This window comes from Amblyraja radiata, chromosome 8 (genome assembly GCF_010909765.2).
Source record: "Amblyraja radiata isolate CabotCenter1 chromosome 8, sAmbRad1.1.pri, whole genome shotgun sequence".
In the NCBI taxonomy this organism is placed as follows: domain Eukaryota; kingdom Metazoa; phylum Chordata; class Chondrichthyes; order Rajiformes; family Rajidae; genus Amblyraja; species Amblyraja radiata.
In genome coordinates, this window is record NC_045963.1 from 30856722 (window position 1) to 30879792 (window position 23071).

Genomic DNA, 23071 nt, shown 5'->3' on the forward strand with positions numbered 1-23071 from the left:
GTCTTATTTTTAAAGTAAGCTTTATTAGTACAATTTTGTATACATTTGTTTATTTGGATTTAGATTTTGGCAATCTTCTTCAGCACTGGCTGTAGCTTGAGAAGATTAACATCTGCATCTTCAAACAAAGAACATATTTCCCTACGGAAGGAAAATAAAGATTTTAACATTTTAAAGTATGGGGATTTGAAAACCAGTGACAAATGCATGTACCACGTCTTGTACTTACTTGAAGAGTCTCAAAGAAGTAGTAGTCTTCTCAAATTCTTCAGCTTTCTTATGACCCTTTTGAATTATTTCCTCAGGAATATTTGCTAGTCTTGCTGCATTAAATCCATAACTCTTTGGACAGGCTCCATCAATAAATTTATACAGGAATGTGATGGTTTCCTGGCTCGGATCATCACATTCATTCTCAACCATGCAAGCCTGCGGTACAAGAGTTCACAACAGGACATGAAATGGTTTTCACATTTATAAAGCAGCTTGCTGCTGAACATAACCAGTTATGAACAACCCCACCCAATTTGCTGAGTGATATGCTAACCATACCCTTCTAGTTTCAATGGTCAATGTTATAGATTAAGTTACAATTAAGGCACACAATTTTTTTTGTGCCAATCACAAAACCATCTATGTATACTAAGATACACTGGAGTAACTTCGGTCTGACAGCATCTCTGGAGAAAAGAAATAGGTGATGTTTCGGGTCGAGGCCCTTCTTCAGACAGACCCAAAACGGCACCTATTCCTTTTCTCTAGAGAAATGCTGTCTGACCTGCTGAGTTACTCCAGCTTTTGGTGTCTATCTTCAGTTTAAACCAGCATCTGCAGTTCCTTCCTACACTTATGTACACGACCTTGCAGGTAAAAGCACATTGCTTGCTGGAGGAGCATCCTCAGGTAGAGTTGGGATTTCAGAAGTGATTAGTTACCTTGCTGCTCTCTTCCCTGCTTTAAGTTATGGGTTTGGTTGCTTTCTCTTGGGAACCACATTCTTTGAAAGGACAATCTCTACCAACTCTTTTTTACATTCCCTCCAGGAATGTTATAGCAGCAACTCTGTCCCTGATTTGACACCCTATTTCAAATAGTTACTTAACTAAACCTGAAATAAAGCAAGCAGTTAAAATACCAGATTGTTATAGCTGGTAGACAAAAACGCTGGAGAAACTCGGCATCTATAGATGCTGCCTCACCCTCCAAGTTTCTCCAGCATTTTCATCTACCTTTGATTTTCCAGCATCTGCAGTTCCTTCTTAAACAGATTGTTATAGTTGGTTCACTAATCTCCTTGAGGAAAGGTAATCTGCATACAGAATGACCTATGATATTCTATATTAAAGCAAATCGGTCAACTATTACACAGCCAATCAGCTCAATTTAAAGTAGGTTGATTTCTATACCTCTCATAACTAAACAAAGATGTAGATGAACCCATTTCTGCTCTCACCACTAGGTTTGCACTGTTTGTGCTATGAGCTACAAAAGTGATTGCATTCAACATTTAGTAATTAAGGCTGTTTGGAATTTTTCACAAATTATTGCTAAACAGGTGACGAGAATGCATTACAGGCAAATAAGGGACATGCAACTGCAATTAATCAGAGCCAGCACAGACTCAATGGGATCCTACGTGGTGAATGTAAATGTACAAGAACAAAGCTTCTCCAATCATTATAAACAGGTGACATACACTTACCATATGTCCTAAACTGACTGCAGAGGAATGAGAGAAATCTTCCACCAGGGAATGGTAGTGTGTAGAGAACAAAGTGCGGCATTTAGTATTTTCAGCAAGCTCCTTAACCACTGCACTAGCGATTGCTGTGCCATCGTATGTTGCTGTACCACGGCCTGGGATTTAAAAAAATTGAACTTAAATGAAAGAAAGACTTAGATTTTACTTTAATGTTCACAGCCAAACTTCCCACTAATATTACAGAAAGTAAGGTAGCACCATCTAAGCTGTTTTAGACACTGATTTTAAGTTGCTAAGTTCCATTAAAGCAATACAATCTCATTTAGGATACACAAGGAACTACAGATACTGGAATCCTGAGCTCAAAACAGTGCTGGAGTAACTCAGTGGGCAAGGCAACATCTATCCTCTGGCCCACCGAGTTACTCCAGCACTTGTATTTTGCTCATACCTAGGATAATGTCTGCAGTAAAATAAAGATTTTGAAAGGATGGGTTGATATCTCTCTAAGCCTGTGCCCAGATACAGCAATATTCCAACTTAATCCCCCCCCAATGTAAAGAATCGAAAACCAAACAACTTAGACAAGTGAAAATTAAAAACTACTAATTAAAAGATAACCGGCTCATGTTTTTTCCCTAACATTTCCCAATAATACACTTGGGACTCAGCATTTTCTTTTTGATGTCATGACTTTCTAGTTTCGTCACATTAATAGGGTTGACTCTTAAAGACCACCTGAAATGGTTTAAGTAAGCCACACAGGTTTACCGTAATGGCTCTGTTAAAGGCACCAAATTTAGTCAACGGCAATGGAATTATCACAAACACCTGGGAATGGGTATGTAAACTGGGAGAGCTGTCCCACAGATTAGTCAAACAACAATCTGACAGTTGTACTCTCAGAATTATTCCTTACAAGCAATAAGTCCCAACTCCTTAGCCCAATCCTCAGGAACATCCCGTATTGACATGAGGCGCAGACAGAAGGCAGGCCTCACCAACCTCTTGTATAACTGATAGAATGTCTCAACTTCTATACTCAATTCCCCGGGCAGCATGTTAAAAGCCTTCTTCACCACCCTATGATCTGCGCTGCCATTTCTGGGAACTATGTACTTCTCGATCCCTCTGCTCTACAATACCCCCAGGGCCCTAAGATTTATTGTTAAGGTCCTCCTTGATTTGGCTTCCCAGGATATAAAATTGGAAGATTTGGGAAAATCCAAGATTGGATCCCAAGATTTAGAAATACAGTGCAAAAACAGGCCCTTCAGCATACTGAGTCCACGCCGACCAGCGATCACTCTGTACACCAACACTATCCTACATACTAGGGACAATTTTACAACTTACCGAAGCCAATTAGCCTACAAACCTGTACGTCTTTGGAGTGTGGAAGGAAACGAGCACCCGGAGAAAAACCCACGCGGTCACAGGGAGAACATACAAACGCCAGAGACAGCACCCGTAGTCAGGATCAAACCCTGATCCTTAGAGCCGCAAGGCAGCAACTCTACCGCTGTGTCATTAGTGCCCTGATGAAGACCGTACTGTTATTCTTGATAACTATCTTCACTGTCTACGATCCCACCCATTTTAATGTCATCGGCAAACTTACCAATCATGCCTGGTCAATTACTAAACAGTTACTTTTGTGCAACTAGCAACCTAATGCCCCTTTCCCACTTAGGAAACCTGAACGGAAATCTCTGGAGACTTTGCGCCCCACCCTAGGTTTCCGTGCGGTTCCTGGAGGTTGCAGGTAGTGGAAGCAGGTAGGGAGACTGACAAAAACCGGGAACCGCACGGAAAGCTTGGGTGGGGGCGCAGAAGTCTCCAGAGGTTTCCGTTCAGGTTTCCTAAGTGGGACAGGGGCATAAGGCAGCACCATTTCAAAGACGCGGCCTGTGTTTCCATAGTAGCCCGCGAATAGCTCACGAGAAAAGGTGCAGAGAGTGCAGCAGCACTTGAACAGGCATTTTATCAAACCACTACGCGCATAAACACAACTCTATGAAGACATGTGAAGCAGCAGATGTAAGCATTACCCAATTCATCCAGAAGCACGAGGGAATGCTGTGTGGCGTGTTGCAGGATGCTAGACGTCTCACTGAGCTCCACAAAGAAGGTGCTTTCACCTGGAACAACGACAGGTCATATCATTTCAGATTCTGCCACATAACCTCAAGACCTATTGCAGTAAACCCTCGTTATTACAGTCCTCTTTCAGTTATGGCAAACTGTTTAAAATACGGGCTGTTAGTTACACTGCAGAGGCTATTGAAGTCGATAAGGCATTGAAATAGACAAGCAATCGCTCTGATCGACTTGTAACCCTCATTAAACCGCCTTTAGTATTTTTAGCTTACAGTAACAAAAATACATTCTTAGCTGTTAAAAATAACTTTGTATTTGAAAACAATTCTTTGTTTCAGAGTGACCGCGATGTGGTTGGAGCGGACAATCGACAATAACGGACACCGTGTCCCCCATTAAATGAGGATTTACTGTATAATAAAGATCACTTTATTTCACTTCATTCCTTAGTAAGAAAATAATAAACTGTGTTTTTTTTGCCACCCATGTGGTGGGGCTAAAGGTGACAGATGACAACTCCCTCCCAGCAGGCAGACACAAACCACAAAACAAATTCACATTTAATTCATTCATTTAACACAAATATAAGCCAGAGTCCTACTGTCTTTACCAATAAATAATTTGGGTTGGTGACAATATACTTCTCCCCACTGCAGGCCCAAAATCTCTTTGCAGTAATGGTGAGGGAAGTATAATGATAGCTCAGTGGCCAACCGGGATGATTGCTTGGCAAGACAATAGGGCTCTGACTCGTATTGGCTCAATTCAATTCTCATATGGAGAGTTAGATATAATGCTTCGGGCTAATGGAATCACGTGATATAGGGAGAAAGCAGGAATGGGATACTCATTTTGGATGATCAGGTACAATCATATTGCATGGCAGTGTTGGCTCAAAGGGCCAAGTGGCCTACTCCTGCACCTATTTTCTATGTATATGTATTAAAATAAATAATTAAATCTGATTTGAGTTTGCTGAATTAATTCGATCTGAAGTTGAGTGACTACACAGGGCTCTCACTTAACTTTTTTTCTGTTTCCAGCCGGGCAACCCGAGCAGCTTTTTAAGTTGCCAAATGACAGTTTATGTGGTTATTTAAGACGGCTTGCATGACGCGTGCGATAATGTGCTCGGACGAAGTGGGTAGTTACCAGCCGGAATTATGCTCAATGAAGCATTCACATATTATTTCTGCTTCAAATAAAGTCACAAACTAAACATATTCACCAATCAAGACATGATATATACCACAATGACATGCAGCAAAATTATAATACAGTATATACAGTATCTCAACTCTTTTTACACGTTGCAATGAATGCAATTTCTATTATTTCTTTCCATTTCCAAACAAAGATGTGGTTGGATTATTCAGCGTATAATCAACCTCGGTGAGACCAAGCGCAGGCTTGGCGATCGCTTCGCACAACACCTCCACTCAGTTCTAATTAACCAACCTGATCTCCCAGTGGCTCAGCACTTCAAATCCCCCTCCCATTCCAAATCCGACCTTTCTGTCCTGGGCCTCCTCCATGGCCAGAGTGAGGCCCACTGCAAATTGGAGGAAAAGCACCTCATATTTCACTTGGGCAGTTTACACCCCAGCGGTATGAACAATGGCTTCTCCAATTTCAGGTAGTCCTTGCTTTCTCCCTCCTTCCCCTCCCATTCCCAGCTCTCCCACAGCCTACTGTCTCCGCCTCTTCCTTTCTTTTTCCTGCCCACCCCCCCCCCCCCCCCCCCGACATCAGTCTGAAGACGTCGCCTATTCCTTCGCTCCATAGATGCTGCCTCACCCGCTGATTTTCTCCAGCTTTGTCTAACAACGGGATCCCACCACTGGCCACATCTTCCCATCTCCTCCCATGTTGGCTTTCCGCACAGACCGCTCCCTCGTAACTCCCTGGTCAACTCGTCCCTTCCCACCCGAACCACCCCCTCTCCTGGCACTTTCCCTTGCAACCGCAGGAAATGCTACACTTATATTCATATACATATAAATATACACTTTGAGTTTATAACATTGTTATACAGAGTACTTTATTTACATATTCTGTTGTGCTGCTGCAAGTAAGGATTTCATTGTTCTAATTGGGACGTGACAGGATAAAACACTATTGACTTGCGTCACTAATGTGTGGGATAGAACTAGTGTACGGGTGATCAGTGGTCGGCGTGGACTTGGTGGCTGAAGGGACTGATTCCATGCTGTATCTTTAAATTAAACTAAAAACACTAACACCAATGGAAATCTAAAGAATGGTCTCTACCAGAAACGTCACCCAATTTCTTCTATCCAGAGATGCTGGCTGCTCCATGGAGTTCGCCCGCACAATTGAAGCATGGAATAGTCTTCACCCTACCATAGTTACCCAACCAGACACAACTAAATGTAAGGTAGCTCTTTTTATTGTCATGTGTCCCAGATAGGACAATGAAATTCTTGCTTGCTACAGCACAACGGAATATGTAAACATAATACAGAACAGGAGATTAAAGTTCAGTGTGTCTATATACCATAGACCATATATAAACACAATAAATAAACAGATAAAGTGCAATAGGCTGTTATTTTTTAGAGTTTAGAGTTTGGTGGTGGAGGGTCCACTCCAGTTTACTCCGTTGGTTTTCAGCGGTCGCGGTGAGGCGGCGACCCGAAAGCAATGGCGGCCAGTTCTCGCACAATGCAAAGGGAGGGAGAAAGTGCCCGGCGCCGACCAGTTACCGTGGCAGTGCGCATGTGGAGGGCGGCACATGCGCACAACGGCCGATGATGCACTGGCCGTGGTTGTGCGCATGCGCAGGACGTGACAATGTGCATGTGCAAGGCGGCCGGCCGTGCCGGCGGATAAGGAGCGGGCGGAGACGGAGAGTGGAGAAGTCGGTTCAGAAACGGATACGGATGGCGGGCGGAAACGGAGAGATAGAGAGGGGGGCAGACTCAGATTTGAACGATAGGTGCTTGCCAAGCCGGGCAAAATGGCATGGCTTTTAGGTTGCCTGGCGGGACTTTAGATCACCATTGGCACCGGGGCAACTGTTAGTTTCGAGCCCTGCTACACCTTTGACCACAGTAGAGGAACCTGGGATAAAAACCTCCGCCGTCTTTTAACCATCTTCGGAGCAGATATCAGCCGTGTTTGGGTCGCCAAAATTATTTATTAACCAAAGAAACAGCCCAAATTTTCATTCTCTTCTGCGGCTTTTAAACCAAGCTCCATTACCCAGGAATATTACAATAAAACTTTGGGTAAACAGCTCCTCTTTAAAAAAAGAAAATTTAGATTATATTTAGATACAGTGCGGAAACAGGCCCTTCGGCCCACCGAGTCCGTGTTGAACAGCGATTCCCATGTACAAGAACTATCCTATACACTAGGGACAATTTACAATCTTTACCAATCAATCTGCAAACCTGTACGTCTTTGTATTGTGGGAGGAAACCGGAGCACCCAGAGAAAACCCACGTGGTCTTGGGGAGAAGGCACACACTCCATTCAGACAGCACCCGCAGTCAGGATCGAACCTGGGTCTCTGGCGCTGTAAAGCAGCAACTCTACCGCTACCACCACCCCCTGTAGCCAACTGGGAAAAGAAAGACTGCTTAAAAAAAAAAAAGCCTCTTACCTGACATGATTCTATCCGAAGCCCCCAGGCGTGTGAAGACTCGGTCAACTGGGCTAAATTTGCAGCTTTCAGCAGGCACATAGCACCCCATTTGAGCCATGATGACCAATAAGCCAACCTGGTGAAACCAATTAGTTTCCCATTGAATAGTTTCATATTTTCCAATCACACTTAATTAATAATTGCAATCATAGAGTCACTCAGCACTGAAAGGCCCTTCAGCCCTTCACAACCGTGCCAATCTTTTTGCCCAGTAACACTAATCCCATTTGACCACATTAGGTCTCTAGCTTCTCTTCCCTGAAGCACAGCGACACTGGAGGCACCGTTTCACGATATAAGATTTCCTCTGATACCGCTACAAAATGCAGCAGCCTCACATCAATATTCTTTCCAAAACTAACAATCACCCACAGATCCTGATGAAAGGTCATCAATCTGAAACATCAATCCTGTTCCTCTTTCCATGGAGGCTGCCTGAACCAATTTAGTATTTTCAATATTTTATTTCAGACATCCAGCATCTGCAGCATTTCGCTCAGAGACCAACTCTGATTTCCGTTCACTGGGGAAATGTAGAAACAAGGAACTATAGATGTTGGTTTACAAAAACGACAAAATGCTGGAGTAACTCGGCAATTCAGGCCGCATCTCTGGAAAATGTGGACAGGTGACAGTTCAGGACAGGACCCTTCTTCAGACTGAGTTTGGTGGGGGGAGGGTAGAGAAAAAGTTGGAAGGGCAGAGCGAAACTTTCGGCACCTATCCATAGACAGCTATGATAGCCATGATCATATTGAATGGCGGTGCAGGTTCGAAGGGCCGAATGGCCTACTCCTGCACCTATTTTCTATGTTTCTATGATAGATCAGAGCCTGAAAAAGGGTCAACCCAAAATAACACCTATCCATTTTCTCCAGAGCCGCTGTTATTCCAGTATTTTTGTCTATCTTTGGTATAAACCAACATCTGCAGTTTATTTTTATTACATGTCTCCTTTCCATATTCGCAAGGGATTCTGCCTGACATGCTGAGTTACTCCAGTTACTCCTGTTTTTTTAGGGGGCAGATCAAAGCTTGAGGGAGGGGGAGTTTTTGATTAGCTGGTGGTTTGGACAGAGGCCAGAAATGAAAAGACAAATGGGTGTGAGATCAGTACAAAGGTGCAGATTGTGACGCCAGAGGAAGGAATGTAGTTGGAAGGGGAAGCGAGAAATAGGCACCAGTCCAGGTTGAGCACAGGGAAGAGAGGAGGGAAGGCGAAAAGAAAAAGAAAAAAAAGGGAGGAGCGTTTGGTTGGTTACCTCAAATTCAATGATCATACTGGTGGGTTGTAAGCTACACAAACAGAATACGAGGTGATGTTCCTCCAGTTTGTGTGTGGACCCACTCTGGCAATGGAGGTGGCCCAGGACAGAAAGGTCTGTGTGAGAATGGGAAGGGGAGTGGTTGGCAATCGGGAGATCCAGTAGGCCTTGGCGGATCAAGCGCAAGCATTCGGCAATACGGTCGCCGATGACGCCTTTTCTCACCAATGTAAATGATGCCACGTCAGGGACACCAGATACAGTAGAGGAAGTTTACATGAACTGTCTTACCTGGAAGGACTGTTGGGGTCCCTGGACGGATGTGGAGTCGGTGGTATAGGGGCAGGTGTTTCATCGTCTTTGGTTGCAGGGAAAAGTACCTGGAGAGGGGGTGGAATGGGACGAGCAAGCCAAAAGTGGTGGAGGGAGTAACTTTTTGGGATGGCTGAAAGGGTTGGCAACGGCAAGATGTGACTCGTGGTGGGATCATGTCGGGAGAATGATGTACTGGTCGTGGAGGCTGGTGGGGTGAAAGGTGTGGACCAGGGGAACTATCCTTATTCTGTCTGGGGGAGGGCGAGAGCAGAACTACTGAGGGGGGGGGGGGGGGGGGGACACACACCCACCACATTTACTGGAGAATCACTGGATTTTGCTCTGCAGAAATATACTCCAACAGGATGTGGCAGGTGCTACACAATTTGATTGAAAGATACTGCATGGAAACGGGCCCTTAATTCGACCATTAATCATCCGTTCACCCTAGTTCTATGTTACCACACTTCCTCGTCCATTCCCTAGACACTTGCGGCACTTTACAATAGTCAATTAACCTACAATCCAGTAGATTCTCCTTTGGAATCTGGAAGGAAACCACAGCACCTGGATGAAACCCATGTGGTCACAAGGAGAACGTGCAAACTCCACACAGGCATCAGAGGTCAGGATTGTGGTCTCTGGCACTATGGAGCAGCAGCTCTGCCACTTGCACCACTGTGCCTGCCACAAGTAAATTAAAAAAACGCACAGCATTTTCTAAGCAAGACTCTCTCTCTCACCTGTCTCATGAGTGTGGATTTTCCACCCATGTTTGGTCCCGTTACAAGCAAGCAGGAAGCCTGTTGGTCACCATGACCATTTTCCAAATCTTTGGTGCCCTTGTAGCCAATGACCACATCATTTGGGATGAAATCCCCCTGGAAGGTTTTCAAAATGCACGGGTGGCGCGATCCTTTAAGCTCCAGGAATGGTTGGGTGCGGTCAGCATCGTACGATACCACGGGTCTGCACATGGAGCCCTCTCCACTCTGACTGTAGTGCATGAGACTCAGCAGTACATCTGTAAGAGGAAGCCGCCGTAAGAATGAGGAATGGTAGGGACTCATTCGTTTAGAGATAAAGCGTGGAAACAGGCCCTTCGGCCCACTGAGGCCGTGCCTTCCAGCGATCACTGCACACTAACACTATCCTACACATACTAGGAACATTTTACCAATACCAATTTACCTATAAACCCGTACATCTTTGGAGTGTGGGAGGAAACCCGGGCACCCGGAGAAAACACACATGGGTCTCTGGCGCCGCAAGGCAGCAACAGTACCACTGTGCCATCATGACTCCCAGTCTTGGAACCCAGAGCCTAAGTAAGGGGCATTGTGCAAAGAGCAATCAAATCACTTGTGTGAATCGGTAATGTCAAGGGGCCAGGGTGGATGGTAGAGAGGTTGAGCTACATTTGCCTCACGAAGCCTCTCCATGTGAATAAGCAAGCTACTCCCCTCCCTGAAGTAGGGTGGAAAGCTGGAAGACTTGCTTATTGTCGTTTGAATGTCTGGGTGATTTGTGGCCCAAACCAGTTTCTCCTACAGTTCAAATCATTATTTCAAATTTCCACCATAACGTGACTGGGATACTTTCCAGAAATGATTTGGAGGAGCTATACCTCTCCTCTCCTGTGGTATTCAGGGGGGGGCACGGTGGCACAGGGGTAGAACGCGTACGTTCGCCCCATGACCTGCGTGGGTTTTCCCCGGGTGCTCCTGTTTCCTCCATCATTCAAAAGAGGTACAGGTTTGTAAATAAACTGGCCTTGGCAAAGATTGTACATGGTTCTTAGATTGTGCAGAATAGTGTTAGTGCATGGGGATCGCTGAACAGTACGGACTCAGTGGACCACAGGGCCTGTATCCATGCAGTATCCCTAAACTAAACTGCACTACAGAACTACAATACAATTATTCGCAATAAAGCAATACACCCCCACGCCACATACTCCTGTAAGTTGCCAGTGGACAGCAGCTCCTGGTCCACCACGCACCGCTACAGGTAGAGGACGCTGGCCCCGAGGGCTGATAGAGCCTGTTCCCACCCTACGCCCGGGGGGAGCCCCAGCGAGTCCGTCTCCGACACCATCCCGCACAGGGCCAGGAGCAAGGGAGAGCCCAGCACCACCTCCGCTAAAGTAGCCCTCCTCCACTAGTACCTTCAATGGCATCGCTGAAAAATATTCAGCTTGCAGATGAGCCCCCTGCTGCCACCCCCCCCCCCCCTTTCCCTCCTCCCCCATATCTGGGCCAACCTTCACACTGCTGAGCCCAACCACGGTTTGTGAAGGTAACGTTCAGATAACCATGGGACGACTCAACTCACCGAGGACGGCGATACAGTCCACAGCTGCCTGCCAGTCTTTATAGTTTCTGTCAAAGTTGTAGAAGAGCCTCCGCATGCAGTCCTGGAGCGCAGCATCTCTCTTCTCCTCAGCACTGCTTAACGCCTCCAGCAGTCTCTCGATCGCCTTTGTCCAGTAGCGTTTGAAGCCCTTCTTGGTGGACTTCAGCTCGTACTCCTCGGGCACGTGGCGATCGGCTATGCTCTCGGGCATCTCCAGCTGGAAACGGTTCCTGCCGCTGCCCCAGTAGACCACGGCGCGGCAGGCCAGCCTCTTGCGCTGCTTCTCCAGGTACTCCTGCAGGCCGGCGTCCGTCTCCTTGATGTCGGCGAGAGCCCGGTCGTAATCCGGGTCGAAGCCGGCTTTGGGAGTGATCACTCCCGTGTTCCTCGCCTTCTGCTGGTCGAAGGCCGCGCCCCACCGCTGCAGCTCGGCCGACAAATCCGGGAAGAGGCCGTCAGCGCCCGTCCCCTTCAGGCTAAGGATCTGTTTCAACAGCTTAGATTTGAAGCCCGTCACAGACGGCTCCACAACCCGCAGCAGCTCCTGGAAGACCTTGAAGCCTTCCAGGGCGGAGAGGAAGTCCGCGATCTTCTTCTTGCTGTAGGTGGTCTCTTCGTAGAGCACTGCCCGGCTGTCGGGATGGTCATTGCTCTTGAGCGGCGACCCGAGGCTGTGGATGCGGCTGAGGAGACGCTCCAGGTCGGGCACCTTCTTCAGCAACTCCAGCATCTCCGCCGTGGGGCCGGGCACGGCCATCAGGTCCTCCACGGCGTGCAGGCGGTCCTCGATGGCCGCGGGGTCGCAGAGCGGAGCGCACAGCCACTGCTTCAACAGCCGCTTGCCAAAGTAGGTGCAGCAGCGGTCCAGCTGCTCCAGCAGGGTGCCCTCCCGGCAGCCCGTGGTGCCGTTGCGCAGCACCTCCAGGTTGGTCAGGGTGACACCGTCCAGCACCAGGCGCTGCCCGCTCCGGATGTGGCCCCCCACGGGCCCCTTCCCCGTCACATCCACCGGCACATACACCTCAAAATTGCCCATGGACAGCAGCTCCTGGTCCACCAGGCACCGCTGCAGGTAGAAGACGCAGGCCCCGAGGGCCGATAGGGCCAGCTCCCAGTCTTCACCCGGGGTGAGCCCCAGGGAGTCCGTCTCCGACACCATCCCGCGCAGTGCCGGGGGCAAGGGAGCGCCCAGCCCCTCCCGTTCACCCTCGCTGAAGTAGCCCTCTTCCGCCAGCACCTTCAAGGTCTTGCGGGCATCCCAGAACTGGCCGCCGGCCTGGAGGGCCTCCTGCAGAGCTGAGAACAGGCAGCCCTTCATCACCTTCCTGGTCTCTGCCGACGGATTGCCTTTCTCCACCAGGACCTGCACCGGGACGTGGTGGGCCACCAGCATCCGCAGCCGGGAGCAGTGCCGGTCGTCCGCAAACTGCCCCACGTGGAACTTGCCCATCGACGTGTCCACGAAGCAGACACCGTAGGAGCGGCAGTGGCCCGGCACAGCGTCGTTGCCGCTGCACGCCGGCGCCTCCTTCAGGCACAGGAGGTAGTTGCTGCAGCTCTCTGACGAGTTGCCGTCCAGGACACTGTAGGTCTGCGTCCCCTTGGTGATGATCCGGCACACCTCCCTCCGCACCACCCGGTCAAACTTGGTGGGGTACGCGGTGGCCCGGCACCGAGCCTCCATCATCTCCGGTGTCTCCGTCTGCTCCACTCGCCCCACCTTGTAGCCCTTCTGCACCAGTGCGTCGGAGAAGCGGCCAAAGGCGATCTCTGGGAAGCCGGAGTGAGCCCAGCTGCCCTTCATGTAGGTCAGCCCCAGCTCGCTAACGGCACACACCGCGTCCATGTGGTAGAGCTCATAGAACTTGCCGACCTTGTAGAAGATGACCGTGTCCAGCATCTGGGACTTCAGTTCCCACCACCTCCGCATGCCCGGCGTACACTTGCTCACGAAGTCTTCCGGCACGTAGAGGGTGGATCCGTCGTAGTCGGGATCCCCTTCCCGCCGCCTCTTCCCGTCCCTCCGCCGGCCGGGTTTCAACCACTCCAGCCTCTCGTGGTCCCACACGGCTGTGGAAGAGGGGCTGCCAGAGGCACCGCCTGCAGCCTGGCACTCGAACGTGTCCGGCGCGGAGAAGGCCGACAGCCTGGACTTGGTGCCCTTGGACAGCGGGGCGGGTCTCCTGGGGGCCTCCAGGGGGGAGATGGAGGTGCTCTTGGCCACGGGCGGGGCAGGGGACCCAGCCGCCCCGCGCTTCCGCTTGAAGGGAGTCTTCACCGGGCTCTCGGGGTCAGTCTCGATTTCGGGTTCGCTGATGTTCTTCTCGTCGACACTGCTGCTGCACTCATCGCTGCTCCCCTCGTGCTGATCGGGTTTAAACTCGTCCTCAGAGCTCTCGGCCTCGCTGTCAGACTCCACCACCACCCGCCGCCTCTTGGCCTTCACGGAGGCAGAGCGAGCCGCTCGTGAAGACCGCTTCCTCGGCCTGATCTCCTCCTCACTGTTGTTCTCCTTGTCCTCCTCATCATTATTCTCCTTGTCTTCCCCGCTCTTGTTCTCCTTGTCTTCCTCACTCACCATGGATTGGTCTCCCACCTAGAAAAGCAACATTTCCCTGGTTTACTCCATTTTCCGACACACACGCCGCAACACCCGACTAAAAGCATAGCTCGCTGGGGGACAGTGGCACAGCGGTAGAGTTCCTGCCTTACAGCGCCAGAGACCTGGCTTTGATCCTGACTATGGGCGCTGTCTGTACGGAGTTTGTATTCTCCCCGTGATTGCGTGGGCTATCTCTGGGCGCTCCAAAGATGCACAGGTTTGTAGGTTAATAGGCTTTGGTAAACTTGTGAATTGTCCCTATTGTGTGTAGGATTGTATTAGTGTGCAAGGATCTCTGGTCGAAGCAGACTTGGTGGACCGAAGGGCCTGTTTCCGTGCTGTATCTCTAAACTAAGCTGATGCCCAGTTGTACATCAGAGTCGGTGCACAACTCCATTTATTCTACAACCGTGCTACAGGCGTGAACCACGGGAACAGGCTCTTCAGCTCAACGCCCCATCCCAACCAACATGCCCATCTGCACCAATCCCATCTTCCTGCATTTACCCCTTAATCACTCTATTTCTTTCCTGTCCACGTGCAGTTTAAATGCTGAGATTCTACCTGCCCCTACCATCTCTTCTGGCAGCTTGTTCCAACTACACATCACCCTGTGGAAAAACTTACCCCTCAGATTGACACCTTTTAATGTTTCCCCTCTCACCCACTAGTTTTAGACCCCTACTCTTGGTTTAAAAAAAAAAGCAAAAAAAAAAAAGCTATCTACTGTCTGTGCCCTTCAGTTTTATAAACCTCAATGAGGTTTATATGCCTCTGCTTCCTGCACTGTACAAGCCTATACAGTTCAAGTTCAAGTTCAAGTTAGTTCAAGTTAGTTTATTGTCATGTGTCCCTGTATAGGACAATGAAATTCTTGCTTTGCTTAAGCACACAGAAAATAGTAGGCATTTACTACAAAACAGATAAATGTGTCCATATACCATGATATAAATATATACACACATGAATAAATAAACTGATAGTGCAAATAACAGAAAGTGGTTGGTAATAATCAGAGTTTTGTCCGAGCCAGGTTTAATAGCCTGATGGCTGAGGGGAAGTAACTATTCCTGAACCTGGTTGTTGCAGTCTTCAGGCTCCTGTACCTTCTACCTGAAGGTAGCAGGGAGATGAGTGTGTGGCCAGGATGGTGTGGGTCTTTCATGATACTGCCAGCCTTTTTGAGGCAGCGACAATCTCTCCTTGTAACAAAGCCCTCCTTTCTAGGCAATATCCTGGTGAACCTCTTCTGAATTTTTCTACCGCTACCATATTTCTTCTACAGCAACAGAATTGCATACAATATTCCAAGTGTGGTCAAACTTGTACAACTAAAATGATATCTCAACCCTTATACTCAATAGCCTTGCCTATTGCTGATGAACAATGAATAAGCAGGACAGGCTCAAAGGGCCACATCACACGCTCTTATGAGTGGATTCACCAACCTCCATTTCTACGTCTTCTTCAACATTATCATCTTCATCCTCTGGTTCTGAGGGCTCGGTGCACACTGCCAACTCTAAACGCTTCTCTCGCGACTTCTGATGAGCACGATCTGCCTCTATCATTGCCCTTTGGATTTCAGGCTTTCCACTGAAGTAGACACCACCTCTCTGGACTTCTTTGGCGTCCAAACCTACAAGATCAAAAGATGTTGCACAGTAAAATATCCTGTAGCTTTAATACTTGGAAAATAGAAAGATTTTAGGGGCTGAATAGGCTAGGTCCTTATTCCCCAAAGGTGAAAGGAGGTCAAGGGGTGACCTTATGGAAGTTTATATAAGCTAAGGGAAGCTACAGTCGCATTCCTCAAGGTAAATGAGTCTAAAACTAGAGGGCAGAGGTTTAACGTGAGAAGGGGAAAATTTTAAAGGGAGCTGAGGGGCAACTATTGCAACACAGGAGGAGTGTATATGTGGAATGAACTGCCAGAGACAGTGGTAGAAGCGGGTACAATGGCAACATTTAAAACTTAGATTAGTTGAGTTTGCTGGGATATGGGCCAGACACAGGCAAGTGAGACTTGCTGGGTTACGCAGCCGGGTCAGTATGGACAATTTGGGCCGAATGGTCTGTTTCAGAGCTGAATGGCTCTATGACTATAAATTATCAGCTGGTCATGGAGCAGTTACAGAGGGGAATTAAATAACCTTCATTAGAGATATAGAGAGAGCAACAACTAATTGTGAACTCCAAAAGTACGCTAAAATTCCAAGAAATTAGACCCTTGTTTAGCTCACTTCTAACGTTAATAGTGCTATGATATTAGTGGCACATTCACCTTTATCGTGGTGCATCAGTTAGTGGTAGCTCCAGCAACCCAGGTTTGATCCTGCTGTGTTGGTTTCCAAATGTCACCCACATCCAAACTGGACATTAGTTACTGCAAATCAAGCTTTACTGTAGGTTTGTGCAATAAATAAATAAATACAATCAAAGAGGATAGGTGCGCATGAGAGATTGTACTGGTTACAGGGAAATAAGAGGAAGAATGCATGGACCTGATGAGCCAAATGTCTCTTCCTGTAGTTAACCAAGTTATCTATTCTGCATTCACTCCAGGGCCAATACACCCTTAATATACAAATGCCAAGAAATGCCCAAAGCAATCAGGTGTGATCGAACTAGCCCTTTTAAAACCAAGCCAAACATTGTTTCTACCTCAAAGATAGACACAAAATGCTGGAGTGACAGAGCGGATCAGGTAGTATCTCTGGAAAAAAGGAATAGGTAAAGTTTCAGGTCAAGACCGTTCTTCAGCCTGAGAGTCAGGGTCGGGGGAAATTAGAGGTATGAAAAGTTTCAAAACAAATCAGAGCTGGCACCGATGACCAAGGAAAGATGGAGCCCACAATGTTACATTGTTGGCTGTGGAAGGGGTGATAACGAAGGTAAACATGGATGCGAATAGTGGAACTAGCAGGCCGACTAGGGTGGTTGAGGGGTGGAGAGAGAGAAAATGTATGGGTTACTTGAAATTTGAGAAATCAATATTCATACTGCAGGGTTGTAAGCTGCCGAAGCAAAATATGAGGTGTTGTTCCCCCAATTTGCGCGCGGCCTCACTCCGACAGTGGAGACGGCCCAGGACAAGTTCAGTATGAGAATGGGAATTAAAATATTTGGCAACTAGGAGATCCTCCTTACTTTCTAATCCCCCAAGTACAAAAGACCCAACACTTAATTAACCGCCAACAGCTTTTAGTACTTGACATCTCCAGGTCATTTCCAGTTTAGTACTCAACTCATTTCCAGCTTTACACCAGTTAGAAAGCATTCAATGAGGGATTTAAAGCACAGCAAAGACTGGACATTGCAGTATGCTTGTGAATAGACTTTTAAGAATGGGATCAGCAGTTTGAGGTTAAGCTGCATGTGGTTCTAGATCTTCTGCAATTAATCACAGCTGGCAAAAGCAACAGAAGAATGATATAAAGAGGATGACTTGCACCAATCTCTCGTTCCAAACACGAGCCAGGGCTCGATATTAGCAGTTGCCCGGGTGCCAATGGCCACCTAACGTCCCGCCGGGCAACCAATAAGCCTTGTCATTTTGGCCGGCTTGGCAAGCATCTTCGCCTCGCGACTATAAGCCAACCTCCCTGCATGCACGATGCTATTACTGTTACTATGGGGATCATGACAGAAGCCTCCTCGTGGCGATCCCCGGAAGCGACGACGCGATGCACTCTGTGACGCGATTTAATCACTGAATTAGGTCACTTTGTATTCAATTTCATGAACAGGTGGAAAGACGCAGCATGGTCCAGCGTGTGAAGAAGTCTCCATCATCAGTGATGAGACAACTGATTCTTCTGTAGAGAGAAGCGACAGCTGAAGGGACAACAGCTAAAGTGGTTGGCAAACATTGGCCGTGCAGATATCAAGATTGAAAATACTGTGAATTATCACGTTTGCTCACTGCATTTCATCAACAATAAGGCATTATTTGTGTTTTTTCTTGATTCCTTTGGTATCTAAAAAGTTTCAGAAGTGATAAATCTAGCTGTAAAATTTTTAAATCGCCCATGGTTCTCAAGTGGGTTTTTACATGCAAAAAGAAAACGGTTCTGAATCTAAATTTATCATTAAAAAATAAATAAAAAATTTTAATTCGCAAACCAAACGTGTGTTTTGAATTACATTTTACTCAGATGCAAGCCAAGGAATGGCATAATTGTTAGCTGTTAATTGGACATAATCAATCTCAGCAAATTGACAATATCTTTGAAAGGGAGTTGGTGTTTAAGCTGTCAGGACATTTTATTATTTGCCAAAATATTCATCTCAATAGCATAATGATAGAAAACTTATTTTCCACACACCATTCGTAAGTCTGGATATTTGTAATCCTGTGGGCGGCACGACCGACGTCGCAGCGGCCTCTGCAGTCCGTCTGTCTTTTTTTTTTTTTTTTGTCCCGTTGAGGGTATAGTTTGTAGTGGGTTTTTAACTGTGTACGTGTGGGACGGCGGGTGGGGGAAACATTTAAATTTCTTCCCTGTACGGGGACCCGACCTTTTCCCTGTCGGGTCTCCGTTGTCGTTGGGGCCTAGCACCATAGAGCGGCCTGCAACCGGAACGACCTGGGGTCACAAGTCACGGAGCCGGCGGAGCTGCGGACCTACCATCGTGGAGCTGGCCGGCTTCGGAGCGTGGAGAGCTGTGGTGGCGCCGGTGGATGGTGACACCGGGAGATCGCGGGTCCGCGGTGGGAGAATGCTTTACGGAGCACCAGCAACAGCAACTTCTCCCGCCCGAATTGCGGGGTTGAAAGTGAACTGGAGCGGGGCCTTACATCGCCCGGCGCGGCTTTAAATGGCTAACGCCCGCCGGGGGCTTTGTCTTTGACATCGGGAGAAGAATGGAGAGCAGGGGAGAGACAAGACTTTGCCTTCCATCACAGCGAGGAGGAGATTCACTGTGATGGATGTTTGTGTAAATTGTGTTGGTGTGTGTCTTGGTTATTTTCTTGTTGTATGACTGCAAAAACCAAATTTCGTTTGAACTTCATGTGAGGTTCAAATGACAAATAAACGGCATTGTATATTTTTTTAATGATAAATTTAGCTTCAGAAGCGTTTTCTTTTTCAAAATTGTCAATTTGCTGAGATTATGTCCAATTAACAGCTGACATTTATACCATTCCTTGGCTTGCATCTGAGTAAAATGTAATTCAAAATGGTTTGCAATTTAAAAAAATGATAAATTTGGCTTCAGAAGCGTTTTCTTTTTGCATGTAAAAAACCTACTTGAGAAACATGGGTGATTTAAAAATTTTACAGCCAGATTTATCACTTCTGAAACTTTTTAGATACCAAAGGAATCGAGGAAAAACACAAATAATGCCTTACTTTTGATGAAATGCAGTGAGCAAACGCTCTAATTCCCAATATATTCAATCTTGATATCTGCACGGCCAATGTTTGCCAACCACTTTAGCTGTTGTGCCTTCAGCTGTCGCTTCTCTACCATCATTTCTCCTCACTTTTGGAATTCTGAAGTAGGATAAATGTCTCTCACGCTTACCCCGATCTCCACAATTATTTACAGTGCAAAAATTGACAATTTCGGCGTTTTTTAACAGGTCCGTTACATTGGAAGCCATGGTCAGTGCTTACCTGCAGTTCATCGCGTGTACTCCAGTTGGCGTTGCGTGGCAACAGTACAGGTCACAGGTCGTGACCTCGACTGCCATGCATCCTCCCTATATCTTGCACTGAATGTTATACCCTTTAACTGTACACTGCGGATGGCTTGATTGAATTCATGTATATTATTTTGTCAGACTGTTTAGCACACAAAAAACCTTTTGTACCATTTCGTACAAAAAGGTATTGTACTTTGGTACAGGTAACAATAAGCTAAACTGATAGAAGCACTACAGGTTTTCTCAGCTGGTTCAGGCAGAGTGCAGCAGCAACTATCACAAAGCAGCAAGCTGAAACTTTCAAGGAACCCATCTCACGCTGGTGCTCGTATTACAGTCCCATGCATTTAAAATAAATCCAATCTAATTTATTAAAGGATTATTCTAGCCAGGAAAGATTTTTACCTTTGTTTTCAGCAGTGTCTAATGTCATGTCCTAGCAGTGAAGGATTAAAAACAGGTTAAAACCTCTACCAAAGTCGGCATTTTATATCTTGCCTCTTACCTGTGTACTTCTTTGCATATTTCACGCTAACCCAGCTTCGTGTGGGAGGGTCATCAAAGAACTGAACATGAATGCGGAGAGATTTTCCTTTCCCCCTGAGGTACTCATTGGCAGTAGGGTGGTTATAAACCAGACTTGGCCACCACGGATATCCTTCCAGCTTGGCCCACACCACATCTCCAGGAACAAAATCACAGGCTTGACTGCAAGTGAACAAGACAGTAGGGAGGAGACATTACCCATTCCAACTTTTTGTACTACAGTTTTTGTTTTACTAATAGTTTTGTTCTGCAGCTTTGGTTCATAAACCAGCCTACATTACCTCAAACTCCAATCAACTCTGGCGCACCTAACGCTTTGCATTTTACATCGCATGAGATTCGTTCTTCAAAGTTACTACACCAAAGGGTTTCATGTCTCCCGACATGGAATTCCAAGGTAGAAATAAGGAACCGCGGGTGCTGGTTTATTTAAAAAAAAAACACAATTTGTCGGAGTAACTCAGCTAGTCAGGCAGCTCTGGAAAACGTGGAACATGATCCATCTCCAGAGATGCGGATCATGCTGGAGTGACCCATTTGAGTTACTCTAGCATTTACTATCCGAACTGAAAAGGGTCGCCCATTCCTTCTCTCCAGAGATGCTGCCTGTCCCGCTGAGTTATTCCAGCATTTTGTGTCTACCCGCTAAGTCCTCCAGCATTTAGTGTAAACCAGCATCTGCAGTTCCTTCCATCACCTCCAGTTTAAATTCCATTTGGAATATTTTGGAGGACCAAGAAACCAAGAACTCCAAAGTGGCCACTTCAGACGAGGAAGCGTACAAAACATTTCATAAACACAGCGAGCCACGAGGTAAATACAAATGCAAGAATTAACTTTTTATCTCCATTTTCCAAAACACCTTCCAGTGATTTTATCCGCGTGACCTTGCCCACAAAACGAGATGATCCCTCCAGATATATTTCCCAAAGGGTTATCTGCACACGAGGCATCCTACAACACCACGGCGCAGTAGTGAGTTTATAGCCGCTTCCTAGGCCAACATGATTCAAAAACAAACTCACAGGTACTAAATTAAATCGCAGTGAAGTTTGCTCTGCAAAGCCCGACCCTCGGCTTGAAGGGGAGCTCCTACGACCCCAACCTGAACACCAGGTTATCTCCAGGATTTACCTCGGGGCGGCCGTGCGAGAGCTGGCAACCTCTTTGCGCGCTGCCTTAGTGAAGAACGGGCTGGTGGAAGCGGCGGCTGTGGTCCGGGGCCTCTTGGGCGGGCTCTGGCGCAACTTGCAGGCACCGCTGCCGTTCTCTTTGACCGGTTGCCTGGGAGAGATGTCGTCCTTTTTGGCGGGCGCCGCGACAGCCTCAGGGCCCGGCTTGCCTCCCCTGGAGCTGAGAGGAGGCGACTTGGTGAAGAAGCTGAACAAGGTGCGCTGCTTGGACATGGTCCCGGTCCGCTCTATAGGCTTTGGTGCCGGTGGCGCGGAACGTCGGCGGCGCTGGCGGGAAAATGGAACGTTGGGACAGAGGAAGTAACGCTGAGTGTTGCCTCGGCCAATCAGCGGCTGGGGGCTGACTTGTCACATGTTCCCGCGCAACCCGCTGTAACCATTGAAGATACAAAGTGCTGCAGGAACTCAGTGGTCCCAGCGCAGGGTATCAGATCTTTGATCAGTACAGCCGGATATCTGAACGATAAGGCTGTTTGGCTTAAATATAGGTGCAAACACTACTGAGTATGACACTAATTAAGGTATAGAAACGGAAAATGTCTCAAGAGGTTTTGCAGTTTTTATTTTGTATAATTTTTAATCTGATACATTTTATTTTTGGAGAAAAAAACCTCAGTGGGGCAGGCAGCATCTCTGGAGAACATGTATAAGATGACCTTTCCACGTTCCCTATCCATGTTCTCTAGTGATGCTGCCTGACCCACTGAGTTACTCCAGCATTCCCAGTATCTTTTTTTTGGTAAACCAGCATTTGTAGTTCCTTGATTCTACTCTTTTGATTATTCGTTGCCATGTGAAAGGTTCAAGAACGGAAGGCAGTCGCTTATATTTTATTTTAACGCGTTCTGACCATTTACACCACAGACTCACAGGAGAGTTATGGAGGCCCAAGTGACTGCAGCAACTGGAATCTGGAGCAAGAAACGATTTCTGAAGAACAGGGATAGACATTGTTTCAGGTCTGGACAGAAGGATCCCGGTCTGAAACGTCATCTATCCACGTCATTCCAGAGTTCCTGACCCACTGAGTTACTCCAGCACTTTCTAACTTAATTTTTGTAAACCAGCATCTGCAGTTTCCTGTGTCCGCAAGAGACAATTTGCTGGAGGGACTCAGCAGGTCAACCAGAACCAAAAAAGAACACAACGTAACCCCCCAGCATGCTATAGATATACGTTACACGCAATCAGGCCCTTCGACCCACTGAGTCTGTACCGACCTCATCTATCACCATTTACATTAAGCCTACATTTATTCTTTATCTTCCCTGCATTGGAATTGTCTCCCTCCATATATAATATGAAAACCCAGGGGCAGAGTATGGCTCCACTAACTTAAAACACTAAACACCTCTCAGTCATTCATTCCCCTTTTAATTCTTCCACTGAGCACATACTGTAACTGTATTTCCTAAAAATGGAAAATGCTGAGAAAGTTCAAAGGTCATGCTGGTTCTATGGAGCGGGAGATTTTGTTCCTAGTTGATCCATGTATTCCAACTTAACCAACCAACCTGTGTGGGACCTTTTCATAAGCCTTCTGAAAATCCAAAACTACCACCTCCACTGGTTTTCCTCTACTGGAGAAGGCTCCCGGGATGAGCAACGTTATGGCAGAAGGCTCCCGGGATGCGCCCCATAGAGCCGGAACCCACCCAGGAGACCTGGCT

General features: G+C 47.2%; 1 protein-coding gene across 1 annotated transcript; it reads right to left on the reverse strand.

Annotated features, from left to right (window-relative positions):
- Positions 1-3: 3 nt before the first annotated feature.
- Positions 4-21715, reverse strand: msh6 (mutS homolog 6). The gene is made up of 10 exons (XM_033025494.1): positions 21343-21715; positions 20168-20370; positions 15458-15648; positions 11387-14003; positions 9796-10076; positions 7431-7548; positions 3754-3843; positions 1703-1857; positions 230-429; positions 4-141 (listed from the first exon to the last, which is right to left on the reverse strand). The coding sequence occupies exons 1-10, from the start codon at positions 21612-21614 to the stop codon at positions 60-62; spliced, it is 4209 nt and encodes a 1402-aa protein (XP_032881385.1). The 5' UTR covers positions 21615-21715; the 3' UTR covers positions 4-59.
- Positions 21716-23071: the final 1356 nt, after the last annotated feature.